Source organism: Cherax quadricarinatus, chromosome 5 (assembly GCF_038502225.1).
Source record: "Cherax quadricarinatus isolate ZL_2023a chromosome 5, ASM3850222v1, whole genome shotgun sequence".
Taxonomy (NCBI): domain Eukaryota; kingdom Metazoa; phylum Arthropoda; class Malacostraca; order Decapoda; family Parastacidae; genus Cherax; species Cherax quadricarinatus.
The window spans coordinates 52,354,936-52,381,377 of NC_091296.1; the positions used below are offsets into that span (position 1 = coordinate 52,354,936).

At 41.7% G+C, this 26,442-nt stretch overlaps 1 protein-coding gene across 1 annotated transcript; it reads right to left on the reverse strand.

Annotated features, from left to right (window-relative positions):
- Window positions 1-23,669: 23,669 nt before the first annotated feature.
- Window positions 23,670-26,139, reverse strand: LOC128684645 (uncharacterized). Its single transcript, XM_053770925.2, has 2 exons — window positions 25,000-26,139; window positions 23,670-24,795 (listed from the first exon to the last, which is right to left on the reverse strand). The coding sequence occupies exons 1-2, from the start codon at window positions 25,876-25,878 to the stop codon at window positions 24,322-24,324; spliced, it is 1,353 nt and encodes a 450-aa protein (XP_053626900.1). The 5' UTR covers window positions 25,879-26,139; the 3' UTR covers window positions 23,670-24,321.
- Window positions 26,140-26,442: the final 303 nt, after the last annotated feature.

Genomic DNA, 26,442 nt, shown 5'->3' on the forward strand with positions numbered 1-26,442 from the left:
TGATTGTTATAGTCTCAATTTATTGTAAGTCAAGTCAGGCAGGATATAATATTTAATTCTGCCACCTAATTGTGTGTGAGCTTGAAACACTTTGGAGGATTAGACTCTAGGGACCCGAGATTTTCCAGTGACAACTTGTTTCATTGAGCTCTTTATTATATCAAGGGAACTGTCATAGGACACTCTTGATTTGTTGGTGAGAAGATTGGATGGTCAAGTAACCCCATTCTACTTACTGTTTGCTCGGAGCCGGCATAGAACCCTTCGTTTTCATTAATACATATTGTTTAATTGAAGCAGGGATCGAGCCCTCTGGTTTATTTACAGTTTGAGCGGAGCAGGAATTGAACCCTCCATTTTCTTTAATACCCGTTTCATTTCCCCTGATAGTTTAAGTTATTCTTGCAAGTATGGATGAATACCAGTTTTGGATGAACGCTGGAAGTAAGTTAGGAATAACAGGGAAAAATTTAGAATCTTTCATTAGTGCTAAGATCCAAGAAAGACAGCTAGAAAGGGAAAGAGAAGAGAATAAGGAAAGAGAGAGAATCGAAAGAGAAGAGAAAAAGGAGAGAGAGAGAATTGAGAGAGAAATCCAAGAAAGACAGAAAGAGAGCGAGAAGACCAAAAAGAGCTAGGGAACGTGAGGAACAAGCTAAGATACGTGAGGAACAAGCTAAGATATGTGAGGAACAGGTTAAATTAAGAGAACTTGAGGAAAGAGCAAAGGATAGAGAAGTTGAGGAAAAAGCTAGAGAACGTGAGGAAAAAGCTAGAGAACAGGAGTTAATAGAGAGAGAAAAGGATCGCGAGCTCGAAAAATCTCGCCTTGAATTGGAGAATAAAAAGTTAACACTTACACAACAACAATTAGAGGAAGGAGTAATGGAACAACGTGCAGTCAGTGCACATATTCCAACACATAATTTACCTCCCTTCACAGAGGGGGAAGACATAACTTCATACATTATCAGGTTTGAAAATACCGCTACCCTCTGTGAATGGCCTGCTGACACCTGGGCTACCAGGTTAGGAATGTTATTTTCTGGTACCGCTTTGAATATCTATGCAACTTTGTCGCAGGATATCATATGTAATTATAACCTACTGAAGAAGGCAATCCTTAAAGCATATCAAAAAACCACTAATTCTTACAGGAAAGATTTCAGGTATGCCACCTTACAGCCTGGCCAGAACTTTCAGCAGTTACAGGTAACACTCTTTCGTTTGTTCGACTTTTGGATAGAGAGTTCAGGAACTGATCACAGTTATGAATCTCTTAGAGACTTCATGGTTGCTGACCAGTTCCTGACAGCTCTTCCCCATCAGATACGAACATTCATCAGAGAACGTAACCTGATTAAAGCTGAGGAAGTTGCTGAGGCTACTGACCTGTATGCTGAGGCTCACAATTCCTATAAAGACCTAAAGGGATCGAACCCTAAGGGCAAGGGTTCATCAGACCTGAAGAAATCAAAGCCTCTAGTGGAAAGTAAAATGACTTCTTTTATTCCTGTTTGTCATTTGTGTGGTGTTAAGGGATATAAACGTCCAGATTGTCCTTCTAAGAAGGTCCAAAAAGTTGGAAGATGTTTTAAAGACTGTAATGACCAAGCACTCTTCTGTTCAGGAACAGTTAATGGACTTAATGTATCTACCATTTTACGAGACACTGGATGCACATGTATAGTCATTTCTGATAAGCTGTTCCCTAACCTTAAAGAAACTCATTCCTCTGCTATACTTTCAGACTACTTGGGCCGTACGGACACTTCCTACCATCCGTTGTTACATTAGGTCTAAATGGTTCACAGGTTGGTCTGAAGCCGTACTAGCTCCCATCACTTCTTGCTCCGTACTAATAGGTAATGTAAAAGGTGCCATTCTTCCTTCTGAGGTTGACCTCTCATCACCAAAGATGGACATAGGTGTTTCAGATCCTCTTCCTGTAGAGTCAGAGAAGCCCCTCGAAAGTTCAGATGAGACAATGTCTCGTGAGATTCATGTGGGATTAAAAACCAGTGATGCTACTTTCGAAAGCGAGGTAGTAGGATCACCACTTCACGTATTAGATGAAAGTGAAAATATCACCTCCGATACCATAAATGTCTTGACTAGGGCTCAGACCAAAGCCCAGGCTTCTCCTACTGTCCATCCTTTGATTTTCCCTGACTTTAAGCCTTTAGACATATCGAAGGACTCCTCTGTCAATTTACAACGTAATTGCCCTTCTCTTCAGAACTGCCATAATGCCGCTAAACAAAATGAAGTTATCCAAAGGAAAAACTTTTCATATAAATTTGAATATATAAAAGGTATCTTGTACAAGTCAGTATTCAAATTAAATTCAGATGAGATAGACTATTCCATCTTAGTTGTTCCAAGTCAATGCAGAGAGACTGTTCTTAAAATGGCTCATGACCTGCCAGTGGCCGGACATTTCTCGCATCGTAAAACTTTAAATAAAATTAGGGAAACCTATTTTTGGCCTAAAATGTCCTCAGATGTCACTACCTATTGTAGATCGTGTAAAGTTTGCCAACTGTCATCCTCCCGAGGTACCAGGCGAGTACCTATGGTCAAAATGTTTATCTTTACGGTACCGTTTGAAAGAGTAGCTATTGACATCGTTGGTCCTTTATCTCCACTTTCATCAACATTAGTTGCTGTATAGCCCTTGTGGCTTAGCGCTTCTTTTTTATTATAATAATAATAATAATCAACATTAGTTGATTATGCTCTTGGATGACAGTGAGGGTCACCTGTCAATCAACGAGAACAGGAGACGGACTAACGTCCTGGAGACGTCCCATTTTGGATTGAATTACCTGTGCACCTGTATGAAATTGCAGGACGTAACCCCACATCATTGCAGCGGTAAAGAACCTGCTTTCCTGTCATCGGGATACTACTCGAGGCTCTATCTACTGTGAAGAACTAGCCAGTGGGTCGTAACCAACACCTGCGACCCTCATCCCCCCATCATCAGCAACGGCTACGATTTCAACAACAGTGTCACCAACACCAGACACCCCTATCTACATTAGCGTTGAATTCAGTTATCATTTATATTTTTCATTTTTCATTTTCTTTAATGTAGGATTAATATTTCATATTTAAGTATTTTACATTTTATATTTTCTATATAATAAAGTGTTTATGTTTGTCTGTTATTATTTCTTTTTCTATTCACTAATTTTCCTGAGGAGGAGCCAGCCTTGGTAATACTGTCTGAAGTTGTTACAGGGCTGAGTAAGCCTTCACATACTGAGATGTATTTAAGTAATTGTACTTGTCTTCAGTTCCACTACACTCTTAAGTCACTACCTGAAATGTTCTACAATCACTGAACTTGACTTGAATACGGAGATGTCGCTATTGACAGTAATACTGGAGGATGTTTTTAAGTCTCAGTCCTAACCTTCAGTACAGGGATGAACCTGAATCTTCGTAATTGACTTCATTACTGGGAGATACTTGAATGTCGCTGTACATACTTGATTTCACTTTATTGGATCACTACAAGTTGAACCTTCAGTGAAGGACCCGTATGCCACGCACATGTTTTTCAGCCTGAGTCTTCTCTCACTGCCGCACACAGTCATGGTATTAGCCCTCGTTCACGAGGTTACATAGCAAGTGAGGGCAAAAGAAGACGACAAAGACGACGACAATATTCAGGTTATTAACCCCAGGAAGGTTAATAATCCTTGGAGTCGACCCACAAAACTGTCTGACACCAAGATATCTATTTGCTGCTATTTGCCTCCATGCCTTAGATTGAACCCTGGTTTTTTGGTCGTGAGCCGACCTAGCTACCACCGAGATACCGCAGGTGGTGTGACCATCACACCTGAGCCACTTCGTCACCCACTGTGGTCATAGCAGCCGATAAGGCAGCTGGTGTTCCCGTATCCACTAATTAATTACACCTGAAGTGAACAAAGCCTCTGGTGAGGACACAATAACAGCACCTCTAAGTCGAACAATGGAGCAAGACTACTGTGCCGTCACGCCGCCATGACAACGTTTTCCCCTCTAATGAAGGAAGGTCTTCCTCTGAAGATAATTATTGACTTTGATGTTAATCTAATATGCATCTGGTTCGACAAACAGAAGGTATGTCTCAGTGTATTTGAGTGTATGTGTGTGTACTCACCTATTTGTACTCACCAATTTGTGGTTGCAGGGGTCGAGTCCTAGCTCCTGGCCCCACCTCTTCACCGGTTGCTACTAGACCCTCTCTCTCCCCGCTCCATGAGCTTTATCAAACCTCGTCTTAAAACTGTGTATGGTTCCTGCCTCCACTACGTCATTTTCTAGGCTATTCCACTGCCTTACAACTCTATGACTGAAGAAATACTTCCTACTATCTCTCTGACTCATTTGTGTCTTCAACTTCCAATTGTGGCCTCTTGTTTCTGTGTCCCCTCCCTGGAACATCCTGTCCTTGTCCACCTTGTCTATTCCACGCAGTATTTTATATGTCGTTATCATGTCTCCCCTGACCCTCCTGTCCTCCAGTGTCGTCAGGCCGATTTCCCTTAATCTTTCTTCATAGGACATTCCCCTTAGCTCTGGGACTAACCTTGTTGCAAACCTTTGTACTTTCTCTAGTTTCTTGACGTGCTTTATCAAGTGCGGGTTCCAAACAGGTGCTGCATACTCCAGTATGGGCCTGACATACACGGTGTACAGTGTCTTGAATGATTCCTTACTAAGGTGTCGGAATGCTGTTCTCAGGTTTGCCAGGCGCCCATATGCTGCAGCAGTTATCTGATTGATGTGTGCTTCCGGAGACATGCTCGGTGTTATACTCACCCCAAGATCTTTCTCCTTGAGTGAGGTTTGCAGTCTTTGGCCACCTAGCCTATACTCTGTCTGTGGTCTTCTGTGCCCTTCCCCTATCTTCATGACTTTGCATTTGGCAGGATTAAATTCGAGAAGCCATTTGCTGGACCAGGTGTCCAGTCTGTCCAGGTCTCTTTGGAGTCCTGCCTGGTCCTCATCAGATTTAATTCTCCTCATTAACTTCACATCATCTGCAAACAGGGACACTTCTGAGTCTAACCCTTCCGTCATGTCGTTCACATATACCAAAAATAGCACTGGTCCTAGGACCGACCCCTGTGGGACCCCGCTCGTCACAGGTGCCCACTGTGATACATCATTACGTACCATGACTCGTTGTTGCCTCCCTGTCAGGTATTCTCTGATCCATTGCAGTGCCCTTCCTGTTATATGCGCCTGATGCTCTAGCTTCTGCACTAATCTCTTGTGAGGAACTGTGTCAAAGGCCTTCTTGCAGTCCAAGAAAATGCAATCAACCCACCCCTCTCTCTCTTGTCTTACTTCTGTTATTTTATCATAAAACTCCAGAAGGTTTGTGTGTGTGTGTGTGTGTGTGTGTGTGTGTGTGTGTGCGTTAGTTACCCGTTGAGAAAGGCACTTGTTGATAAAAACTTGGCCTGAATTGTTGTGTGTGTGTGTGTGTACCCAACTATTTATTCAACTGTTTAACTGCATTATAGAATACATAAGGGGGATTACCAATAGGCTCCTGGCTGTCTTCAAGAAGGTGCTGGACAGGCACCTAAGCTCAGTACCTGACCAGCCGGGCTGTGGTTCGTACATCAGTCTATGTGCGGCCAGCAGTAACAGCCTGGTTGATCAGGCCCTGATCCACCGCGAGGCCTGGTCACAGACCGGGCCGCGGGGGCGTTGACTCCCAAAACTCTCTCCAGGTATACTCCAGGTATACCGTCGTGTACTATGACCCACCAATGGCACAGTCTTGACCTGTACACCCTGTTAGTCCCTCCCTCTACTTTATATATACTCATGTCACTCCTGGTAGTTCTGTGCTCTCATGTCACCAGGTTTTGCTTCTGTAACCTCTTCTTTAGCCGCCACCACCTCCACCACCACTACCTCCACCTCCACCATCATCACTACCACCACCACTTCCACCATCACCACCACTACCTCCACCACCTCTACCACCTCCACCACCACCACCACCACCACCACCACTACCTCCACTACCTCCACCACCACCACGACTACCTCCACAACCTCCACCACCACCACCACTACCTCCACCACCTCCACCACCACCACCACCACAACCTCGACCACCCACCTCATAACCCAGCCTCTTACCCCCGCCTACACTACACATGACCCACGGTGATATCTTCTGATATGTTCCGCATGTGACTGCCCAATATGGTTCCTTCCATGTCTGTCATTGTTTGGTGTACAATACCATTTTTAGAGGACAATTAGCACCATGTGATAATTACAGTTTTTTTCAAACATTTAACCTGTGATGCTCTACGTTTGTGTAAATACCTTGAACTTTCAGCTGTGGTCATTACTTTATGGATCATTGTCCAAATCGGACCCAACCCTCTTCATGTTCAAACCTTCTTACTTGATATAACTAATCTATCAGTTCTTGGCAACCCCTTTCCCCTTCCATCACGAACAATCATGTTAAAAGAATTAAGAATTAAACATGTGTCTAATTCTTCGCCTTGTCGGTACTGTATACCATTCACGTACAATCATATTAGACTACATGTCTTTCGGTTAATATTATTAATTCTTAGCTCTGACAGTCATGTTCAGTAGAATCACTCCTACTTAAAATATGTTCGGGTATGAAAAATTTAATACATTTGTCACGTCTGATAACTTCCTTTAATCATGTTCAGTCAGGCCATCTCTCGCCCTCCAAAAATATTTTTAATTAAACAAGATTACTGAATCCCAGTAACCATCATTAATCACTAAATATGACTTGTACTTACCAAAAAATGCATTTTTTTTATTTATTTAATTCAAAATACGATGTGTATTCTTCGGTGTGTCCCGTAGGTCGGTTGCTAGCACACTCGGCTCACACATTTAGGTCCATGGTTCGATCCCCAGTACGAGTGCAAACATTAGGGCGTGTTTTCTTAAGAGACCTGTTGTCCCTGTTCACCTAGCAGTAAATAGGTACGTGGTGTTAACCGATTGGTGTGGATAGCATCCTGGGGACAAAATTAACCTAATTTGACCGAAATGGTCTGCATAACAAGGGGCTTTCTAAACAGTAGTAAGCCACTGATGTCAGCTAGGACTGTATACTTTGTATCCATAGAAATAAAGATTATCCTTAAAACAAATGCGACAAATTTCTCCAAATTTGAGTGTTATACCAATGGTTTAAAATACACAAACCATATTTGTATTTAAATTAGTGGCATATACAATACTCGTGTATTAGGTTAGGTTAGGTAAGGTTCGTCAGGAAACAGGACAAATGTTTCCTGACGCAGGTCTTAGTCAGATGATGACCCGCCTTTGGAGCTTTTGGTCATCTGACCGAGGCCTTCCGCTGGCTTACCGGTCCACCCCTTTAAAAATTATGGTACTCGTGTATTATTTTCTATTATGAGATGTACTAATTCTTCAGACCATTCACTAGCCTTTTGTTCAGTGTTTCTTTCAGGTCACTTTTCAAGCAGTTTCTCACCTTCCGATAGTTCAGCTCACTAAGCTCTTCTTTCTCTTTACAGAAGAGACATCTCACTGCTTCACAAAATTATCTCAACTTAAATTCTTAAACCGCTTTACAAATAACGAAATTGAAAGGTGTCCCGTAGCTCCATTGGTAACCCACTCAGCTCACACATTGAGGTTCGTGGTTCGATCCTCGGTACTGGTGGAAACATTAGGACGTGTTTCCTTAAGACACCTATCAGTAAAACAGGTACCTGGGTGTTAGTCGACTGGTGAGGGTCGCAGCCTGGGACAAAATTCACCTAATTTGCACGAAATGCTCAGCATAACAAGCGGCTTACTATATAGTAGTATGTCACTGATGTCAGCTAGAACTGTATACCTTGTACATGTACTTGTAGAAATAAAGATTATTATTATTATTATAATGAAATCGATTCAGCGATTGAAATCTGAGTCAGAGTGTGGGTGAGTAATTTTCTTCACTCGTCCCAAAATGACATTTATTTATACTATTATTTATGCTTTTATTGCTCCTTTTAGGAAAGACTTTGCGAAAATAAATAATAAGAACTTTAAACATCATTAGAAGGTTTTACAGACAGCCAAATTAGAGAAAAATCTGACTGTGTAGTCGGCTGCCTGGGTGTATGTACGTTCTCTCTGACTGCAGTGATTACTTGAGAAAACCAAATGTTACCGGGGAAACTTTAATAAAATATTCGCTTTGCATGCCTTTACTCATAAATATTGTCAATCTCAAAAATAGAAAGAATTATGGATATTTTTACTCAAGTAATTTTGCTTGCATGTTCAGCCTCGTATGTTCCGAAAGTGAGTTATTTGGCTATTTATGCTGGATTTTTGTTTTATTTATGAACCAACCATAATACTTTTTACTCCACACGATATAAGATAAGATTTTATTCTGATTTTTAACCCTTAAGGATTAGCCATCCAGGATAGCTCATGAAAGGCAGTGCGTCCTCGAGGGACAGTTTGTTATTTTCACTGGGGTCCTCAATCTTGTCCCCCAGGATGCGACCCACACCAGTCGGCTAACACCCAGGTACCTATTTACTTGCTAGGTGAATGGGACAACAGGTATAAGGAAAGAAGCCCAATGTTTTCACCCTTGCCGGGAATCGAACCACGGAATCTCAGCGTGTGAAGCGAAAGCGTTGCCTACCAGGCCAAGAGCCACCATAATCAACAAACAGTCCTTGTTGCACAAGCCCGTGAACGAATATTAATAGTCCTCATTTTTTTTTCACTCTTTGGGGAAGGCCAGGGAGGAAATCCTAGCTTCCCTACTGTATTTTTTTTTGTGGGCGGGTGAAAAAACCATATTATTTCATAGCAGAAAAATCGATTTGCCTTCGCTTTATCACGCACCAGTAACAAAACCACTTTTTTCATTGCAGTATTTACATATATGCAGATAAGGGTTGCCACATTACATTTTTTCCACCAATCTGCATGAAATTTTTTTTGTAAATCTACAATAAAAATACCAATACCTTCACACAAAAAAAAAAAACATTGAAATCTGTGAGAATTTACTTTGTACCAAATCTCCACCGCCGGGCTCGTATGTAAATATTTTAGGGTCATGGTCACAGGGATGGCGAGAGTCGGATCGCGCCCTTAAAGCCTACTAACATACCTATAGATACGTCAGCTAACTTTAAGATTAATATACGAATTAATAGATTTAGGCCGGAAGAACGATTTAGGTACCTGAAGTATACCTGGAGAGGGTTTCGAGGGTCAACGTCCCCACAGCCCAGTTTGAGACCAGGCCTCATGATGGATCTCATCAACGAGGCTGTTGTTGCTGGCCGCATGTAAACCGACGTAAGAACCACAGCCCTGCTTATCAGTTACTGACTTTAGGTGACTGTCCAGCACCTTCTTGAAGACAGCCAATACTCGTAGGGAGTAATTTTCGTGTCCAAGTTTGGTATCAATCCGTCTAGGATTATTAAGTATCTCTCGCGTGCGTTCCAGAGAATACAAATCAAGGAACTTCAACTGTTTCCAGTAATTTAGGTGCTTTATCGTACATATGTGTGCAGTGAAAGTTCTCTGTATATTCTCCAGGTCAGCAATTTTGCCTGCCTTGAAGGGGGCAGATAGTGTACAGGCACTTGCGTCTGCGGAAATTAGTTTCTTTGATCACTAATTGGGCGTCTCTGAATTTCATGAGATGATTGGTGTAATTTCGGTGTTGTACACATTCGTTGTTCAAGTTATCGTTCCTACATGCGTAAATGTGTTCATTGAGGCGGGTGTCGAGGTTTCTTGCTGTTTCACCTACGTAAATCTTGTCACAGCCTCCACAGGGTATAGTGTAAACTCCTGCATTGACTGGTTCGTGGTGCTTGGATTTTGTCCTGGTTAGATCCTTTATTGAAGTGCTAGAAGCGATGGCGACTCTGGTGTTAGCTTGTGAAAGTACTTTTGAGACGTTCAGTGCAACCTGGCTGTTGGGAAGAATTATAACTTTGTTGGGAGTGGTGTTGATGCGTGGAGAATTAATGATCTGAAGAGCTCTTTTCTTGCAGTCTTTGATGAAAAAAGAAGGAAAATGTAACTCAGTGAATGTTTGGTGAATGTATGTACATTCCTCGTCAAGAAACTCAGGACTACAAATTCGGTAAGCTCTTAGGAAAAAACCCGATGATGATGCCTCTTTTTGTCTTGGTATCTTGACTGGAATAGAAGTGTGTGAGATCATTTTTATTGGTGGGTTTCCGATAAACTTGTGAATGAGGACGTCGAGGAAAGGTAACTTGTCATTTGACTCTTCTTCTAGTGTAAACTGGATCGCCGGTTCAACTGCGTTGAGCCTTGCCTGAAGATTCCGTACATCAAAACGTTTGGGAGTTATTACGAGGACGTCGTCCACGTAACGTAACCAAGTGACGCTTGAAGGGATGATGTTGGCGAAGTGTTCGGACTCTAGGTGTTCCATGTATAAGTTGGCTAGGACGGCACTGATAGGGGACCCCATTCCCATGCCGTAGGTTTGTTTGTAGAGCTTGTTATTGAAAGAAAAACAGTTGAAATTAACACAGAGTTCAATCAAGTCAACAAAATCTCCGGGAGGTAGAGGAAGATTAAGGTCCTGATTGACTTCACGTCGTAGAACCTCGATGGCTTTTTTGGTAGGTACTTTTTTATGTTACCCAAGTAATAGCTTTTATATCCTTTTACTCATGTACGAATTAATTGCTCTACCATATTGTATTACTTTTGTCACTACTACTACTACTACTACTACTACCACTAGTGAACATCGAAATGGTACCTCACTAGTATTGCACCTCACTCTGAGCCTTTATATACCCTCTGTGTCCATGTATTGTTTGTAATGGCTTGATAAAGCTCCTGGAGAGCGAAACGTTGCCACAATAAAATGTTACATTAGTTGCACTTGTGTCCTTTTACTTTACATATTGTCGGTAATTCTACCAACTTTATTACATAGCCTGATACAGTTTTAATTTCCTCAAATTTTCCATATTTGAGTAGTTGAAATTTCTCTGCATTGAACTTCATATTGTTTTCTGCGCCCACTTAAAGATTTAGTTGATGTCCGCTTGGAGTCTTGCAGTGTCTTTGATGGAGGTCTCTGTCATGGCAATTCGGGTGTCATCCACAAATGAAGACAGGGAGCTATGGCTTACATCTCTATGTCAAATATGAGGATGAGGAACAGGATGGGAGCGAGTACTGTGCCTTGTGGAACAAAGCTTTTAACTGAAGCTGCCTCAAACTACTCTGTTTACTATTGCTCTTTGTGTTCTATTTGTTAGGTAGTTATAGATTAGTGATGTATCGGATATCCGCATCCGTGGAACAGCCGCACAATTTCATACATCTGCATCAATATCCTCAGAACATCCGCACAATTTTTTACATCCACATCAGCATCCGCAAAATAAGTAAGACATCATCATACACATCCGCATCCACTGATATCTATAATATAGATGGATCTATAATATAGATCCATCTACCAACTTATCCTGTTATTCCTTTATCACGCATTTTGTGCGCTGTTACACCTTACACCGTGGTCGCACTTGACGAATGCTTTCGCAAAGTCTGTGTATACTACATCTGCAGTTTGTTTATCGTCTAAAGCATCCAGGACCTTGTCATAGGGGTCCAGTAGCTGGGATAGGCAGGAGCAACCTGCTCTAAACCTGTGTTACCTTTGCTTGAGTAATTGATTGGTATTTAGGTGGCTGGTAATCTTGCTTCTTAGAACCCTTTCAAAGATTTTTATATGTTAGCGCTATCAGTCTATAGTATTTGCAATTGTTTTACTGCCACCTTTGTAGAGTGGGGCTATGTCTGTTGTTTTTAGTGACTGTGGGATGACCCCTGAGTCCATCCACCCTCTCCATAGAATGCTGAAAGCATGTGACAGGGGCTTCTTGCAGCTCTTGATAAACACGGAGTTCCACGATCCAGGCCTGGGGCAGAGTGCAAGGGTATGTCATTCCAAAGTCTTGTGGTGTTGGGTTAGGTTAAGTTAGGTAAGGTTCGTCAGGAAACAGAACAAATGTTTCCTGACGCGGGTCTTAGTCATATGATGACCCGCCTTTGGAGCTTTTGGTCATCTGACCGAGGCCTTCCGCTGGCTTACCGGTCCACCCCTTTAAAAATTATGGTCATGTAGAACCATTTTTGTAGTAATGTGGTGTTAGGATAATATCATAGATTTTTGAAATGACCAAATTTTGAGTCTCTGTCATAAAAAAATCATTTAGATTGTCAACCCTTAGTCTGGTTAACGGCTCACTGAATAGAGTCGTAATGAGCAGGGGTCCAATACTGGATGTTGTTTTCCTCTTAGATTTGGCATAAGAGAAGAAGTATTTTGGGTTTCTTTCAGTTTCCTTTATGGCTTTAAGTTCTTCCTGAGATTCTAATCTCCCATAAGATTCCTTGAGCTTAAGTTCGATATATGCTATTTCTCTGACCAGTGCCTCCCTTCGTATTTCAGATATACTGGCTGGCCCCTCGTTGCATGTTTAGTCTGTCACATTTGAATAGGCTATAACCTGGGATACATATTTCGTTGTCAAAATTATCCTTCATGTGGGTCTCTGTTAAAGCCGAAAACATTACATTTGACACTGAGCAGTCCCTTGATGTAAGGTATTTTTCTGTTTGTTGATGGCATTAGACCCTGTATGTTTGGAAAGATAAATGTCGTTGTACTGATTGAATTTAGAAGGGCATTGTTTCCAGGCATTAATATCTGTTGTTCTGGAGTGGAGGCCAATGACTGTGCCTCTGGTCCAGAATTTTTTTCTGTTCGTGTAGGATTTGTTATTTCTTGACAGTCTTTTTTTCTTCCTGACATTAAAAAAAAAAAAAAACCTTCTTGAGAGGCTTTGGCTCCCCTCTTTTATTTCCTATGGTTTGGGTGATCTGTATCTTCTTGTCCTTTTTAGACGGTCAGAAATGTATGTCCCACCTGTTTATCCAGACACACTATGCCTGCAGATACCCAAGACATAGAATTTGCATAGATTGGATTTTTGTTTGCCAGGATTTTTTGTGGTTGCATTCCCTACTGGTGCACTTTTTTTCTGTTTTCTCACTGCCTACAGCCCCTGTATGAACATCAGTGCTTCCATCAGTTTTTACTGGTAATGTGTCAACACTATTCCCTGAGGCATCATTTCTTTTCATTCCATCTCCAGCAGCATTTCTACTTTGTACCTCTGGAAATTGTATAACGTTGTCTTTACCAGTTTCATCACCAGGGTCAATATCTCCATTTGGTGCACTGTCCTCCAGGACAACACCAGCCCCATCTGGTGCACTGTCCTCCAGGACAACACCAGCCCCATCTGGTGCACTGTCCTCCAGGACAACACCAGCCCCATCTGGTGCACTGTCCTCCAGAACAACACCAGCCCCATCTGGTGCACTGTCCTCCAGAACAACACCAGCCCCATCTGGTGCACTGTCCTCCAGAACAACACCAGCCCCATCTGGTGCACTGTCCTCCAGAACAACACCAGCCCCATCTGGTGCACTGTCCTCCAAATCAGCCCCATCAGAGACACCCGTACGTGTGTACGATAACGAGGACCAAATTATAGGAATAATTGGCATGTCCACGTACCCTATGACAAAAGTTATTGAACCCATTCCCAGCATTCTAGGAGGGATCAGATAACTTCCATATCATGTGGGAGTTTTTTTTATGTGGGAGTTCGACTCGTGGATTAGGGAAGAAATACTCACGTAGGCTGTTATTACTTATAATTGCTGTTATGTGGGGAGAGCCCTTGCCAGCCGTACCTATCTCCTTGGCTACACTCGTAATACTGACTAGCCGGCTGCAGTACCCTATGTGAGGGGGCCTTTGAATACTGCTGAGGTCAGCACAATATGAAAGACCGTGACTCAGGCAGAGACGGTTGATCGTTGAGCCAACGGTACCTTAGTTACTGGTAACTGGTTACTACTACTGAGAGCTCGGCGACGCTAACGTATGTCGTCCCGACATACCACTAATACAAACTAGAGATGGCAGGTATACGGCTTGGGCTGATTCTATACAATGTCAAAGTACACAACATTAAACATTATAGATACATAAGTAGAACATTGGAATGAAAGCTTACGTAACTGAAACTGTAATGCAATACAAGGTATACTATAGTACAACTTAAAACTCAACAAATGAACAACGAACTCTACGTTGAGATTACAAGTGATAAAAAAAAAATTTTGATCGATCGATCTGTATTCGTGTGATCTACGGATTCTGAGGAAGGAATATATACAAAGAAAGAGTGTTTAACAGAAAGGCAGATTCGGTGCACGCAAATCTAGACTGTTAACTCTCAGAATGCGGAGAGAACACGAACACAAAAAAAAAAAAAATTCTTGAATACTGATAAGTTGATACTGTAATTATTCATCTATACAGGTTATTTACATTTAACCCCAACTCTGCTAGGGTAAGATTGACATATGCAGAATGGGTGTCATCTCTGGGAGGATCAAACTCTGTAGCATTGGCTAACTCATGCTGTATTTGAGGCAAATCTGAATTGGAAGTTACAAATGATACTTGAGGATTTCTCAATACCTGTCGTGTACGTAGGGAATAACGACATTCAGGTTGATCATCTGACTGAGTATCAGAGGAAGAGAGTACAGGATCAGGAGGATTGTCAGAGTCTGTCACATTAGTCTGGGTTGGAACATCATTATCATCACATACTAACTTCATATGATCCAAATGCGATTCTTTATACTGACCAGTACTAATCTCTCTAACTTTATACTTATTACCAGTGATATGTTCAACTACTCGATAAGGACCAACAAACTTTTGATCAAGCTTTGGCATTGCAGACGTTTTATTAAAGTTAATCAGCATAACTCTCGAACCTACTTTGATTTTGAATGGCTTTACTCGAGTATTTGCGACTCTTGTAAATTCAGCTGTTGATTTATGAAGTGTTTCACGGATTCTTCTAAAAACACTTTGAGCTAAGCTGGTACGAGTTGCTATGAAATCATCAGGGTTGTAATTTGGTTTCGGATTAGAATACAACAACTCATAAGGCAAACGTTTATCTACACCATACAATTCATAATGTGGAGTGTCACCTATAGAAACATTGTAAGCAGAATTTATAGCACACTGCACATCAGGTATAACTTCATCCCAAGTTTCACTATTGGGATTGATAGTGGCTCTCAAGACATCAAGTACTTTCTTATTGGTTCGTTCCGCTAACCCATTGCTGGCAGGATGATGAGGAACAATGGTGGATTTAGAGATCTTGTACAAGGTACACAAATTTTCAAGAATTTCATCACAGAATTCACCTCCATTATCTGTTACTAGGGACTTAGGGGTGGTATGCCTGCAGATAATGCGTTCTTTAAACGCTTGCTACTGTCTCGGCAGTCTTATCTGCAATAGGAACTAACTCGCAATATCTGGTGAAATGGTCTACCATAACACACAGATGTTTGTTACCTTGGAGGGAACATTGGAAATTAGTTAACAAATCTAGCGCAACTCTTTCCCAAGGTTCGCTAGTAGTTGGATACACTTGGATTGGATTAGGACCATTAGCATTGCCTTTATGTTGCATGCAGACACTACATTTCCTAACATACTCAGAAATATCAGTTGCCATACGAGGCCAAAAGTATTTCAATCTGGCTTGTTTTACTGAACGATCCATACCAGGGTGTGCAACACCTGGTACATCGTGAACTAGCTGTAAGGCTACATTCACTAGTGACTGAGGAATTACTAACTGGTATACTCTTCTGCTAGGAGTACCCAACTCGGCTGTTCGATACAGTAATTCTTGGTTCATGACAAAGTCACTGATGGGTGCTGGTGGCTTCACATTCAGAAAAGATCTTCCTGGAGCAGGAATCGAATCACCAGAACACAAGGGATCGGTTCTTTCTTACTGGAGGAATGAACAAACTCGGTGGAGTGGATGACTCCCCCCGGTTGAAAAATTAACGCTATAACACGCAATATGAGCAAGGGAGAACGAATCTACTATCTCAAACTACAAGCACAAGAAATGAACACGGTGAACAATGCTGATATACTGAGTCGCACACAGTGACACGAGGTATCAACTATAAAGAAACTACACTTACAAACTTTAACAACGTGGAAGTTACTCGAGAAATAACTTCTTACAATGCACTGATTACTGTCAACTAGGATGGGATCACAATCTGAAACACAAGGGACAACAACAACACTCAAGTGAGCACACTAGCCACAGAAACGTCTTTCTGCACGGCTTGTGGCATCAGCAAGAGATGGCATAACTCGTTGCAAGTAAAGTTCTTCTCAAAGCGTCCCCTGGGAAGGAACGAATACTTGAACAAGTCGCCATCGCAAGGATAGTAGAGCACTATCGTGCGTGCATGATATTGTGGCTGGAGTCCAGACAGGAGTGACAGTATTACTAGTGCCTGACCGCTCGGCTATGTTAATAAGTAATTCACGGATCTATAGGAACTTAATCTGAACTTCACATTTCGCAGCACTTTAACAAATCTCAGATACAAGCTGTGAGAACAAACACATTGTTCGAGGGCGAGGTATTGTCCTTCAGTCAGTAAGGGAATGTGAGGACTGATGACAGGAGCAGCAATAGCCTGAGAGGTCTGAGTGTCGACATTCACTAAAGTATCACTTGACGGTATGTGAGACATAATGGCAAAGTAGCACGAGAACAAATAAGGCAAAAATAATGAACAATAAAATGATATAAAAATCTAGAATTGAAAATAAAAAAAAATATACAACTAATTCAGCAGAATTAATAAAAAAATTAATGTCTAAGATACACTGCAAGAGGAAGGAAAACTCAATTTAAAGGACTATTGAAGAAGAAAAAAAATTTACATTGAAATATACAAGTAAAAATATTACTGGAGACTGAATTAAATTCAAAATGAGCTGTCTTTACTCTTGCTAATAAAGAAATTAATTAATTAAATTTTAAATCAATGTAAAAAGTATAAAATAAAATTACTAAATTGTTAACTGGGAAATTTAAGTATTTTCTAAGAATGCATAGACAAAATTAAAATATAATTCATAAAAATATCAATAGAAGGAAATAATTCACTGCTGAACAAGTGCAACAAAATAAAGTGTAGAAATAATCACTGCAGTAATAAAGTGTCACTGGGAAAACTCAGGTTAAATGATAAATTAAAATATGAAGATCAAAAAAAAATAAACTGATTGAACACTTTAACTCGTAATTGTAAATTAGACAAAACAATTTACTCAAGCAGAGTAAAGAAAACACTTTACGTTAAAAGTAATTGAAATTGCATCAAGAGTGAATTTGTTCAAGAATTATAAAAATATTAATAAAATAAAACACAGGAACAAAACAGGGAATATAACACTTACAGTTGCGGAGCACACTTCAGTATTAGTTTATTCTTACAACAAATTCCTGCTGTGACTGATACAACAAAATCTTGCTGTGTATACGACAAAAATTTGCTGGCAAAAATAATGGTACACAGTCTGCGAAAAAAATTAGAGGAATGAGACACCGCTGGCATACGAAAAAAAAAAAAGACACACATAGAAATAAATGGATAATTAGTATACTGGGGTGAAGATCACTGCATGAAATACAATGACACAACACTGAAAGAATACAATAAAAAAAATGAATCACTTCACACAGAGTGACTGACTGGTACACTACACAATAATACTTACTACAGACAGGAGTAGCATAAAGAAAAACACAGAATAAAAAATATAAGATAAGTGAAAACACTGAAAAATATTGTAAAAAATAATGAGTCAAAGAATACTGCGTTTACACTGAAAACACAAGGTTTAGAGTACACAAGCAATTTACTATAAATGTCTCACACACGCAAATGTCTTTAAATGCAAGAAAAATGTCTCAAGAAAATTATCACTGAAGTCGGGAGTAGTAGACGGGCGGTGACGGGTGATGAGTGGGCGGGTGGTGTTTCCTCCTCCACTCACACTGTTGTCGTGAAGAAATGTGCTTTCTAGGCGAACTCACATAACTGGCTATATCGTTGGCACCAGCTACAATCTCTTGACCAATTATGTGAGCCAAAACAGTACTAGGACCCGGTACAAGGGTGCAAACAACCACAGATAGATGGGTGGATGGCTGGTGGTGGTGGTGGAGAGTGGTGGGTGGACGCCGGGGCTCTGCCGCGCACCCCGGGTGGTGGGAGAGAGTGGGGGGGGGACGGTGAGGCTGCCTTGCACCCCACTCACCCACGAAGATGGCTGAACCCACTCTATGCCACAGGAATGGTGAAAACCACTCTTAGCATCCAACAGGGAGCACAAAGCGATATAGACAATACCTCAGAGGAACTTAGCTTACTTCTTACTGCGTGGCTTACTTCTCTCTCTCAACTGGGTTAGAAGCTGGGTTGGCTGACTGGCTTACCCCACGAGAATGGCTGACTGGAAGACGTGTAACGATGCACAAAGCACGGAGGAGCAGTTGGATGACAGGAGACAGGCTGGATGATAGGCTGACTGGCGTTCACTTCCACAGTCTGGCTTACTGACTGGCTTAATTGCAAAATCCGGGTCAACCCCTCGGAGATTGAAGCAATTAGCACACGAACTAAGCCAGGAAGCTTGAAACGGCTGCAACAGGCTTGCAGGCTGTAGGTTTGAGTGAGGGTTGTGAGGGGAGTAGACTGCTTGTGGCTGGAGGTGCGCGAGGGCAGTGGCTGGTGGGCGACGATTCACCTTTGACCCTGCCGTCTACTCACAACAGTCTTCAAACGCCTTGAATTACCCTTAAAAACGTAAATCCACGCTCCACACCGCTGTACACCATTTATCATGTGGGAGTTCGACTCGTGGATTAGGGAAGAAATACTCACGTAGGCTGTTATTACTTATAATTGCTGTTATGTGGGGAGAGCCCTTGCCAGCCGTACCTGTCTCCTTGGCTACACTCGTAATACTGACTAGCCGGCTGCAGTACCCTATGTGAGGGGGCCTTTGAATACTGCTGAGGTCAGCACAATATGAAAGACCGTGACTCAGGCAGAGACGGTTGATCGTTGAGCCAACGGTACCTTAGTTACTGGTAACTGGTTACTACTACTGAGATCCAAAATCCTCAGTAGCGGAGCTTCAATCGTTCACAAAAGGTAACACAAAATACAACGAAATCAGCGAGTGAGATTCAGATATGTTGGTGCAGATATAACTATTGTATGAGTGAAATAAGGTGAAATTTTTATTCCGTTAAATCACGTTAAAAAAATCAGTTTACATCCACTGAATGATTTCAATATTTAGTGACTAATGTACCTTAGGCCAGGACAGTTACTAATAATTTTCGTTTGCGTGCATTGTTGGGGCATGGGTTGGATATGTAGTATACACATATGGTAGCACTGAAAGTGGATTAGGCAATTATTCTGTTAGTGGTTTGGATTTATAAAGGACTTGCCCAGTATGGGCCAACAGGCCTGCTGCAGTGTTCCTCCTTTCTTATGTTCTTATGATCTTATAACCCGTACATAGGAGAGAGTAGACTACAACAACATTTCGGTTCGACTTGGACCATTTACCAAGTCACACTAACAGAAAGGAGAGAAGCCAGTATATATAGACCAGCTGGCAGGGACGGGACAAGAGAGGTAGTAGTAGTAGTAGTAGTAGTAGCAGTAGTAGCAGTAGTAGTAGTAGTAGTAGTAGAAGCAGTAGTAGTAGTAGTAGTAGTAGTAGTAGTAGTAGTAGTAGTAGTAGTAGAGGTAAGGCAGGTAGTGGAAGTAGAAGTAAAAGTGGTACAGGTAAGGCTAGTTGTGAGAGTAGTAGTAGAAGTAGTGGTAGTGTAAAGTAGGCAGAGTGGTTGATGGGAGAAGAATGTAAATGGGGAGAGAAAAAGGAAGCAAAAGTGAAGGTAGGAGCTTAAGATAGTAGGAAAGGAAATAGTAGTAGTGGAGTCAGTCAAAGGCCCAGAAAGAGGAGCACTGCAGGAGAGCTCAGGGCCCACAAGGGGTGAGACCAAACACAATGGTGGGAAAAAACAAAGAACAAAACACCTAAAGCAAAAGAAAGGAAACCCAAAACAAGAAATAGGAAAGATAGGAAAAGAGAAGAGGTAGAAAGAGAAAAAAAAGAATCAGGTTAAATCACGTGTGTTCTGAAGGTTGGAGAATTTGACACTGTAACTTCGGAGAAACTGGCCGTTCTCTTTCTGACAGACTCAGGGAGCACAAAAGCAGTGTTAGGCTTGCCGACACCAAAAATGCTCTTTTCTGTCATGTCAGAGATCACAGTCATCCTGTTGACTGGTCTTCTGCTAAAACTGTCTACCTTACTTCTAACTTTCACAGTCGCCTTTTGGTTGAATCCTCACTTACACACAACTTTCCTTGCATGAATCTTAGTCGTGGCTTTATCTCTGTAAATGCCTTCCTTTCTCATTACATTGTAAAATGCTCCAGACTTCAGAACACCCGTGACTTAACCTGATTCTTTTTTCTCCTCCTCTTTCTGCCTCTTCTCCTTTCCTATTTTTTTTTTTGGGGGGGGGGTTTCCTTTCTTCTGCCTTGGGTGTTTTGTCCTTTACTCCCCCTCCCCCCCTCCCTCCTGTGTTTTGGGTCTTACCCCTTGTGGGCTCTTAGCTCTCCTGCAGTGCTTCTCCTTCTGGCCTTTTGACTGACTCCACTACAACTACTACTACTACTATTACTACTACTACTACTATTACTACTACTACTAGTACTACTGCTACTACTAGTACTACTACTACTAGTACTACTACTACGACTACTATTACTACTACTACTACTACTACTACTACAACTACTACTATTACTACTACTTCCTTTCCTATTACCATTGGCTCTTCCCTTCACTTTTGCCTCCTTTTTCTCTCCCCCCCCCTTTCTATTCTTGTCCCACCAATCACTCTCCCTACTTTGCACTACCACTACGTCTACTACTACTACTACTACTACTACTCCCACTTCTCTTGTCCCGTCCCTCCCAGCTGGCCTATATGGCTCCTCCGTGGCCTGGTGGCGAAAGCTCTCGCTTTACCCGGTAAGGGATAGAAAGACTGGACGTGTTTCCTTACACCGGTTGTCTATGTTCACCCATCAGTATAAAATGGGTACCTGGGTGTTAGTCGACTGGTGTGAGTCGCATCCTGGGAAATCGTTGACCTAATTTGCCTGAAATGCTGTGTATAACAAGCGGCTTTCTATACAGTAGTATGTCATTGATGTCAGCTAGGCCTGTATACCTTGTACATGTACTTATAGTAAATAAAGATATTATTATTATATTATTATTATAATGTGACTGTAAATGACCCAAGACTGAGTGAAACATCGTGGTAAGCTCCTCTCTCCTATGTGCGGGTTATTTGTGTATTGTTCCAGTCACGATATTGCGTCTTTTTGTTGTTCTGGAGGTAATTACGTTTGATCTAAAGAAGGGAAGGGTAGCTCCAATTCCCTGAATCAAAACCATTTTCACCGATATATAGAGGGACTGCTGATAATTATCTTCATGTTTAATGGTGCTGATAAAAGGCCTCATGTTTACTAAAATAACATGTTTACTCATTGCTCCCATGATTTTCATTGAAGGTTTTAAGTATCCTCTCTCACGCCTCCCACTCTCATAATTAACATAAAGTCTCCATCCGTGTGGGTCAGTACAGCGCCATCCCGCTTTTGTAAGAAGGAACTTCAGTGTACAGATAAGGAACAGGATTCTTCAGTTTTTCCAGATATAAATTATGAGGTATCTTAGTCTCATGTGTTGGTCTGACAATCTTTTGAGAGGTTTTAGGCGTCCTAAATATATTAGATGTGCTCAGTTGGCAAGGGACGAGATTTAGATATACATTGTCAAGGGCAGGGTCTAGGTATACAATGTCAAGGGCAGGGTCTAGGTATACATTGTCAAGGGCAGGGTCTAGGTTTACATTGTCAAGGGCAGGGTCTAGGTATACATTGTCAAGGGCAGGGTCTAGGTATACATTGTCAAGGGCAGGGTCTAGGTATACATTGTCAAGGGCAGGGTCTAGGTATACATTGTCAAGGGCAGGGTCTAGGTTTACATTGTCAAGGGCAGGGTCTAGGTATACATTGTCAAGGGCAGGGTCTAGGTTTACATTGTCAAGGGCAGGGTCTAGGTATACATTGTCAAGGGCAGGGTCTAGGTATACAATGTCAAGGGCAGGGTCTAGGTATACAATGTCAAGGGCAGGGTCTAGGTATACATTGTCATGGGCAGGGTCTAGGTATACAATGTCAAGGGCAGGGTCTAGGTATACATTGTCAAGGGCAGGGTCTAGGTATACATTGTCATGGGCAGGGTCTAGGTATACAATGTCAAGGGCAGGATCTAGGTATACAATGTCAAGGGCAGGGTCTAGGTATACATTGTCAAGGGCAGGGTCTAGGTATACAATGTCAAGGGCAGGATCTAGGTATACAATGTCAAGGGCAGGGTCTAGGTATACATTGTCAAGGGCAGGGTCTAGGTATACATTGTCAAGGGCAGGGTCTAGGTATACAATGTCAAGGGCAGGGTCTAGGTATACAATGTCAAGGGCAGGGTCTAGGTATACAATGTCAAGGGCAGGGTCTAGGTATACATTGTCATGGGCAGGGTCTAGGTATACATTGTCAAGGGCAGGGTCTAGGTATACAATGTCAAGGGCAGGATCTAGGTATACAATGTCAAGGGCAGGGTCTAGGTATACATTGTCAAGGGCAGGGTCTAGGTATACAATGTCAAGGGCAGGGTCTAGGTATACATTGTCAAGGGCAGGGTCTAGGTATACATTGTCAAGGGCAGGGTCTAGGTATACATTGTCAAGGGCAGGGTCTAGGTATACATTGTCAAGGGCAGGGTCTAGGTATACATTGTCAAGGGCAGGGTCTAGGTATACAATGTCAAGGGCAGGGTCTAGGTATACATTGTCAAGGGCAGGGTCTAGGTATACATTGTCAAGGGCAGGGTCTAGGTATACATTGTCAAGGGCAGGGTCTAGGTATACATTGTCAAGGGCAGAGTCTAGGTATACAATGTCAAGTATTAGGGTGTAGGTATACATTGTCAATTCAGATATTATTATTATTATTATAATCAAGGGGGAAGCGCTAAACCCGGAGGATTATACAGCGCCTGGGGGGGGGATGTGGAAAGCATTCAGGCTTAATTCGGGGAACTGGAGCACAGATCCAATTCCCTAAATCAAGAGCCCCTCACCAACATCAAGGAACCTTCCTTGAGGGGTCAATGACAGGTAATGAGATTAATCTGTTAGTTACAAAATATAAATAACTGGTTTGTCGAGGTCACTGTAACCAAAGTCTGCAAAGTCATTTTTTCCAGTGACTGACCACACAAAACAATAGAACAAGGATGCAAATGAAAATTAAATATATAAATATATATTTTTTTCTCTTTCTACAATTATTTCTATATGTACAGATTTGATGATAATGACAATACACTCATATATATATATATATATATATATATATATATATATATATATATATATATATATATATATATATATATATATATATATATATATATAAACCTTTCATGTGAAAGTATTATTATTCACTCATAAGCTGATAATGGAATGATCAGTAATAAAAATATATATTCTGAAGAAACACAACAAAGTTCATTTAGAGATAAGACTGGTATAAATCTTGGTAATAAATACTGATAAATTTCTTCAGAAGGACACGTGAGCAAACACTACGACATATTTATTAGAAAACGTTTCGGTTCTGGGACGTCGATCACTTGGTCAAGGTCACAGAACCGAAACGTTTTCTAATAAATATGTCGTAGTGTTTGCTCACGTGTCTTTCTAAACCAGAAATAAGATAAACTGTACGAATGGAGGAGCCTCGGATCTCATGTTTGAGCTGACGTCTCTGTGCGACAGGAATGTAAACTCAACAGAAGAGATTCTCTGTTGTGGGTCAACAGAGGCAATACTGCTGATGAGCTGACTGTGAATACCCGCTCTAGGGATTAACAAGGAGGTATTCAGAAACCATCTTAGCAAATCTTTCCACTTTTTTTTTTTTTTTTGTAGTCTTCATTGGAAGATGCTGCAACGAGAAGACGGAAGCGAAGTTATATGTTAAGATAGGGATAGAATGTGAGAGAAAAAGGCAGAAAGATAGATTGAGATAGAGATAGGGGTAGCTGAGGCTTTTGATTATTCCTCTTGAGTGAGTCATCTCTCCTCTCTTGCTGCGTCAGTGGTTACTTTCTCGGTGTGGCGCATGTCGACTTCCTCAGCTCGACAGATTAGGATGGATGTTGGATTCTGGTAAATCCCCTCTGATTCACCAGGCGACTCATCTACAGAAGGACACTCATCATCTGCTTCTCTGCAGATGCTGGAGATTGAGAGCATGTTATGGTACTGCGGCTCGACCCTAGGCGTCTCCTTGATGAACCTAGGGGCAGGAATGGGTCTCCCAGCGAACACGTTTTGATACACATGTCTCTCCTCCTCCTCGCTCACTTCCTTCTGCTTTTCACTATCCTGCAGCAGGGTTGTGCTCATCACGTAAGGGTTCTCCCTACTTGCCTCATAAGACACGACTCCCGTGTACCTCAGGTCGCTCTGAGATTTACCACTTCGCAGAGTCTCGACTTTTTGGCGAATTTTCTCCAGAACTTCCTCATCAAATTCTTCATAAACCTGCAATAACCAAGAGCAATTAGTGACGTTTCAGGCCTGAGAACTTTTACGGTACAGCGAATATAATATTTTTTTTTTAGATTTTTGCCTCAGCCAAATTATTAAGAAAAAGTAGATTTTAATTGAGAATTAACTTGCATATTGAAGATGAGAGTACAAGTAGCGTGCAAGATAAACTAATAATAAGTAAAGACTTCGATTTACCAGGGATGACAAGGGAGCTTGTGCCTTGTGGCTCCTCTTGCGGCACCGGAGGGACAGCCAAACGAAGAAGAGTGCCACCAGCAGGATCGCGGCTGTTATAAAGAGCCCAGCCATTAGCCACACTCCGTTATATGACGAAGCTTGTTGGGTAAGTTCCTGAAGATCTATCGGTAGGCAATTGAAAAGAACATGAGCTCCTCCTTCTGCAGAAATGACGAAACCTTTGTAGTTGTATATGAACCAGTTGTAGTGCGACACAAGGGAGAGTGTTGTATTGCCGACAGTTACATTCAGAGCATGGTACTTGAGCCCGATGGACGATTTCATGTAATACTTCACGTCAATGCTAGTCCATGGCTCCGATATGGAGTGTACCAGGTCAGAATTGTGAATGTCTATTGCCTCCTCTGTGTCGAAGAATTTTAGTACAGTTCCCAGTTTTATTCTGAACACCAGCTTTTTGAAAGATGACTTGGGGCGGATGAAGAAGGTGAGAGATTTTTCATTAAATTCCTTGACTGTCTGTAGACCAAACATATTTTCCGTAGTGTTGAGGACTGTACATTCTTCCTTATTCCTCACTTTCTGCATCACGTCCTGAGTGTTCAGTACCAGACCGGAGACGGAGTTGTCAGAATAGTCAGTCTCATCCTTTGATGCAGAGATTGGCAGGGAAGTAGTAATGTTTTGATCATTCCCTGGGGCAGAGCCTGGCAAGACAGTAATGGTAGTGGGAATATTGCCTGGAGGAAAGCCTGGCAGGGAAGTAGTGATGTTGTGATCAGTCTGTAAGGGTAAACAACTCACAGGTTTGGAAGTCCACAATACCCCACACAACGCCAAACTCAAGATGAAAACACTTGACCGTACAGATCCCATGGCGATTCTTTACAAACTCGAGTCCTCTCAATGAATACACATTAATTAGCCGATGCGTTTAACTTTAAGCAGAGGTAAGACAACACTAACTTCGAGTTCACGATAAGGAATAGATGAAGTGCTTGAGTGCTGTCACCGTGTGTCTTAGTATCGAGCCAGCGTGTCACTGAGAGTCTTGAACAAGGGCAGGAGTAAGAAGAGGCAAGGAACCTACAGGATATGACTCAATGATATCACTAGAAGCTTCAGACGTAAACAATAAAGCCTAGCGACACTTACTGGATTTCTTTGTGGGTTCTGTGGCTGCTGAGCACACATGTCAACCAGTGGCAACTTGCGTAAACACTTCCATCAATGGTGTTTGGGAAATTTTGAAAGAATAAAGTACTATTGCTGACGTGGTTGTTTTTTCTCGTTTGGTTTTCCCCTTGATGTCTGTTAATTAAATTTGCTCGTAAATACGTGTGGCGATGCTATTCTTTTTCCTTAAAACTTGCTTTAAGGCAGCATCGATTTTTTTTATAAACCTACAGACCAATTCTCAGGCTGATACTTTGTCAGACA

What these genes read in the sequence shown, in the direction of transcription:
- LOC128684645 (XM_053770925.2), bottom strand. Translation starts at nt 25,878, where the DNA reads ATGGGATCTGTACGGTCAAGTGTTTTCATCTTGAGTTTGGCGTTGTGT. An exon ending in AAGCTCCCTTGTCATCCCTG is followed by an intron (nt 24,796 to 24,999) that starts GTAAATCGAAGT and finishes TGGTTATTGCAG; the next exon opens with GTTTATGAAGAATTTGATGA.